The 5631-nt window shown below is 51.4% G+C and overlaps 1 protein-coding gene across 1 annotated transcript in view; it reads right to left on the bottom strand.

The window, feature by feature from the left end:
• Positions 1 to 5631, bottom strand: part of SH3PXD2A (SH3 and PX domains 2A) — a 220389-nt gene that overhangs the window by 182601 nt on the left and 32157 nt on the right. The window contains 1 exon segment of the mRNA XM_009328440.1: positions 5436 to 5511. Within this exon segment, the coding sequence (XP_009326715.1) occupies positions 5436 to 5511 (76 nt within the window).

Consider the following 5631-nt stretch of genomic DNA (forward strand, 5'->3'; position numbering starts at 1 on the left):
GGGGGAGCCCCCTCCCCGCTGCCAGTGCTCCCCGCCTGCCGGCACCCCTCGCCAGCCCCAGGTATCTGGGCGGTGCTGGGATGGCCTCCCGCGCCCTCTGCGACTGCACCTCTCCCTTCCCACAGCCCTCCTGACTCATGCACGGGGCCGGGCTCCTGCTCCCGGCTCCCACTTTGCTCAGGGAACGGCCCCCAGCAAACCTCGAGGAGGAGAGGCTGGGGCTCCTCTGGGGAACTGGGAGCCTCGCTCAGAGACTAAGCAGTCGGGCAAAGCCCTCCTGGCATGGAGCAGCTCACCCCGCTCCCCACCCACCATCGCTGCCACGAGCCACACACTGCAGCTCGGGAGCAAAAAATGGGGCCAAACCTGCACTACCTGCAGGGATCTTCCTGCCACCCTGTATTTGCTGCCTGTCCTTAAAATGCCTCAGCAGGCACGCTGCGTGTTCCTGCTGCCTCAGGGCCAAGGAAGGAGAAGGCCCCAGAGACCCCTTTGAGATGGTGCCGGGGCATTTCTCTTCTCTGGGGGAAAGCAGGTCATCAGGGCATGGCAGGGCCAGACAACAGCTGGTGACATCTCATCCATCATGCCAGCATCCCTCCTGGTGCCCCAGGACACAGCCACCAAGCTCTGCTGGCAGCACGTGCCCCGAAAACGATGGTTTCCTCTTTCCTCACTCTAATCAAGGGAGGAGAAAAATCCAAGTGGGAAAGAAAGGAAGAGAGAAGCACTGAAGGCAGGGACTGGAGCCAGGCCGGGGTGTTGCTTCTGCAGCTGCCTGATCAAGCTGGTAGGGCAGCCTGTACGGACCCCCCTGGTCCCCTGGGATAGGACTCAGCTTCCCAAGGGTAAGGAAAATCAGGCAAACAAAGCAGTCTCCTGGAGCGGAATGTCTCCCTCTCCAGGCAGCAGGGAAGCTGCAGAGCAGGGACCCCATGAGGATCTTCTCCTTTCAGCACAGCTTATGCAAGAACCTCCAATTTTTTCAGTGGGGCTCAAAACTGGTTTGAAGTCCAGGCAGGGACCAAGCTGGAATCTGGGAAGAAAGTGCAGATTGATGCCACCATCAATGCCCAGACCTCCGTGCCATGGAAAGCCCAAGCCTCTCTCCATGACAGGGATCAGCAGCCCAGTAGCCAGCACAATGGGATGATTTCATGCCGTGCAGTGCGTTTTCCCTAAGGTCAGGCCTTGGAAGACACAGTGAAGCAAGAGGAACTGACATCCCTCCAACTTCAGCTTTGTCTCCAGATGGCTCTTCCACTTGGTTCCAAGAGAAATGAAAAACAATGCAAGGCCCGGAGTCTTGGGTCAACCACTGCAAAACTGTTAATCCCAGGGTTGCATCGCCCCATCTCTGTCATTGGTACTTGCCACTATGTTCTCTACAACAGACCAGTCTTCTCCTTTCACCTGAAGTTCCTTCATTAATTACCTCAAGATCCCTGAAATAAGTGACCCCAAATCCATATCCTCTTCTCTCCGCTGAGGCAGATATAAAATTAGCAAAGCTTTGAGTCCACGCTCCAAAGGTCGCTCCAAAGGTCGCTCTTCAGATACGGAGTAGGAGAGGTGATGGAGAAATCAGTGCACTGCAAATGGGCTCAACCAACAGTCCCACTGGTACAGCCAAACAGCGCTTTTCATCTCTGTCTTCTTACAGTATTAAATAACTATTGTCTTTGGTCTAGAAAGGGTTTTTGCAGCAAATTTTATTCTAACTCTTCTACAATCTCCCTCCATCCTCATAAACAAAAATTTCATACCACCAACTAAAAAAATGCTCTCTGGCCACCCCACAAACAGGTTTTCGTACGTGGTTTTCTTCTGCCTCACCTCTCCTGATGCAGACTTTTCCAACAGTAACAAGGGAAATCTCATAGGAAAAACTCATAGGAAAAAGATAAAATGGGGAAAGGGGAGGAAAAATTTAAGTTTTGCCCTTTCAGTATGGTATAAAAAAAAAACCTCACAGAAAAATAGAAGGCAGGGGAGTGACTCTGAAAAAGTAAAAGAAAACTACAAAATAATCCACAGGACACCGTTTACAGGACTATCTGACACTGCTTATAATTTCCTTGCACCTCTTCATGGCACTGAAAGCTGTAGAGTCCTTACTTGTGTAAGAGGGAAGAGGGGGGGAAAAATACTTGAAGAAAGAAATTGATAAAAATAAGATAAAGGTGTGTAGAGGAAAGAAAAACTGCACTTCCCTGCTGTTGAACCCAGTATGGCCTCTCCTTGGTGGGCAAGGCTCTGAACTCTGTTACACTTCCCTGTTTTTTACAGGAAAAGGCTTCCAGCACAGTCAAACGCTAAAGCTTGATTGCCCCAACAGGGAGGCACCTTGCCCAGTAATTTGCAACCATATAACCACTCCAAACCCGCAGCGCTGAGTGCAAAGGGGGCTATCATCTGTGCGGAAAGAAAGAATCACAGCCAACACATAAGGCATCAGCAAAGCAGTAGCCATCTGCACCCAGGTGGGGACGAAACCCGCAGCAAAACACTTTTGCAGTCTGTGCCGACAGCGGGAGAGAGAGAGATGTACAGCCGGGAGCTGAACAGGGCAATGGGACACCTTTTGCTTTCCACATAAGTAAGGGATCATGCACCACCATCCCTGCTTTGTGTGGGTAAGCTGAGACATAGCACGACTGTGCCCAAGCCACAGGACCTGGAGAACTGTCCAGGCTCTTGCTCCAGATGCATAGCCAAGCGGTGCTCCTGACCATGCCAGGGTGACAGCTGAGCACACGCTAGCCCTTTCCCTGTGGGAAGGAGACGTGGGAGCATGCTTTCACCCGACAAGACCCTCTGCATGCCCTGTCTCCCATCCAGATGATCATGGATAGACCAGGAGGGTGTCCCAAAGGCCATTCATCTGTCAGTTTAGACATCTTCCTTTCTCCATCTCCATGCCAGAAACAGACCCGGCGTCCTGGATCCCCCAACTCCTGCTGCGACTGCTAAACAGTTAGAGTGTAGGAAGGGAGACACTGCACTCCTCCTTCGGGACCCCCAACAGGCCACCACCAGGGCTGGGTGGCCCTGTGGCCCAACCTGCTGCGGCCATCCCTCAGTTCTTCCTTTCCCACCCTTTGCTGCAGCAGGAGGTTCAGGTACCGCCACCACCCACTTCAGCCTATGGAGCAGTGGCTGCACAGGCTGCTGCTGTGGCTCCACCACGCTACGGGTGACCTGCTGGACAGTCCTGTATGCACATTCTGCCATGGCAAAGTGACCTGCAAAGGTGGCTCCTCGATTCCCAGGCTCAGATCATGTCTTTATTTCAGGAGAGCACCACAGCATCACTGACAAGCGGCAGTCACGGGCTGGCATGCATTGGCTTTCTAAACCAGACCTGACAGGGGGAAGTCGCCCAAGCCTGCAAGCGGCACGGGCAAACCCCGGGCACTCAGAACCCAGCATGCAGAGTCACTCCAGCTTAGCTGAATCAGGCCCATAATAAGCAAGCAAGATCGTAACATCTTCATAAAAGTAGGATTTAAGTACAAACATCTGCCCTGCTGTTTTTTAATTAAGACAGATTATAGCTAGGTATTTGTTTCAGTAATCCACGGCTCTGGCTGCAGAAATGCCATGCGTATTATAATTACGGCAGCTAGTTTATTTAACAGAGTTTGACATTGTTTGACATTTAGCTGAGTCACCTTGTTCCTGGGTAAAGCAACAAGGGCTTTTCAGCAGTTCAACAAGAAAAAGGCAGAGATTCAATATCAAAAGTAGAATGTATATCACAGAAATTTTAAATTAAATACAGCTGAGGTCTATTCTATTCTGGCAGCTTCTCTCTTTGGGACACTAAGTCAACCCAAATGCTTTCCAGATACAACTCTTCCCCTCAAGGACACGCAGCAGTACCATCTCCCTCATGTTCTTGGAGGGTGGGAAGGGTAGGAAGTGTCGTAATGGGCATATGGGATGCATCTCATCCTCCGCAAATATCACCCACCCATATATCAGGACATCCATCACTAAGAACTGCACACAGGCTGAGCACCAGTCACCTGCATTCAGCCAACATTCTTCTAGGACAAAGTAAAAGAAATGGGTCGGTGACAGTCAATACAGGAGGAACAACTGTTACCTGCAGACAGAGATTCTCCTACAGCACCTCACCTAAAGCCATTTGCACTCCTGTACAACGCTCTTCAAGGATTTAAAAATGCTTTCCAACAAGAAAGGCAGGCCAGCAGTATCCATCCTCATCGTACAGAGGTTTCACAAAGTGACTTGTCTATGAGTTTGTTGGTGGCACAGCTGGAAACAAAGCCCACGCTTGGACTCCTCTCCTCATTCCAAGTTGGAAATGGAAGGCAACACCACCTCCCCCTGGCTGCAGAGGGGCTGGATGCAGCACAGGGCACTGCAGAGAGCAAACCCCGATCCTGGGGTTGCCTTTACAGAAGGTCCATGGAGGCTGCCAGGCTGCCGTGCTGCCCTACTGCAGCTCCGATGCTTGCGTCACATATTTGCGCTGCTGGTTTCCAAGTCCCTGCTTCCCCACTTGCCCTGGAACTGTGCTCACCACACGTCTCGAGCAGCTGCTCTGCCTGCAAACAGCATTGGGGACCGCAGCACGCTCCTGGAGAGGACTAAGCCCTCCCATCCCAGCTTCTCTTTACAGATCTTTGGGGAAGAGTTGGGATCTCCTTTTTATAGTTAAAGACAGAACAGACCTATTAACCATCCAAAAATACTCCATTTATCCTGACAGGCAGTGCAGCGAGCCAAACTTTAAACCAACAGCCAGAATTGTGCAGTCAGACAATAGAGAGCTGGCCTGAGCACGCTGCGGTCTGGCTCATCTCCCCCATGCCATCTCTGCCGTCGCTGCTGGAAGAAGCTGTGTGGAAGTGGGTGCCGTTACCCGGAGGAGAGGATATCCACCACGTCCAGCCCCTCTCTGAAAGCTGTCAGAGGAACAGTGGCTCAGGCCAAAGAGATATTTACTTACCTTTTTGGCCAGAGTTACAGAAATCCCTGTTTGCATTTAACCTTCTTTCAGTTTCCTTTATATCCCAGTGGCAACTCTGATTATTCATTCCTTATTGTACAGTAACAGTGTCTGCAGAGCCACGGCATCCAGAAACGAAGAAGACAGTGTCTCTGGTCTCCAGTGGCCTCCCAACTGGCGGCCCAAGCTCAGGCTGTCTGGTTGCACCCCCACAGGCACAGCCCCCCCAGGAGCCATTGAATCCCTTTGTGTGGCAGGGCATGAGCCAACCTGAACCTGAACAGCTGATGCAAGATCTCCTGGGAGCCCTAAACACCATGCCAGTTATTTTAGGAGGAGGTGGAGGTCTGGTATCACAGGGCAGCATGTACGAACTCCCAGAGAAAAGGCATTTGTAAGACTGGTCCCCAACTGCTCTCACTCATCTTATTTAGGGCTTTTCCCACAGCATTACCTGGTAGAAAAGGGATGATTCTTTGCTTGGGGTCTTTCTGGCCTCCTTCAATAGGGAACTTATCCAGAAGCTGCATCTGCAAGGGAAACAGAACAAACATCTTAGGGGGAAAATATGGACCGGCTGTGTAGGGACCAGGGGATCTCTTGGTCTGTGTGTGGTTTAAAAGAGGATTAGCAAAGCAAAGCAACAGCAG

The sequence above is a fragment of the Pygoscelis adeliae genome, unplaced genomic scaffold (genome assembly GCF_000699105.1).
Source record: "Pygoscelis adeliae isolate BGI_AS28 unplaced genomic scaffold, ASM69910v1 Scaffold317, whole genome shotgun sequence".
Lineage (NCBI taxonomy): Eukaryota > Metazoa > Chordata > Aves > Sphenisciformes > Spheniscidae > Pygoscelis > Pygoscelis adeliae.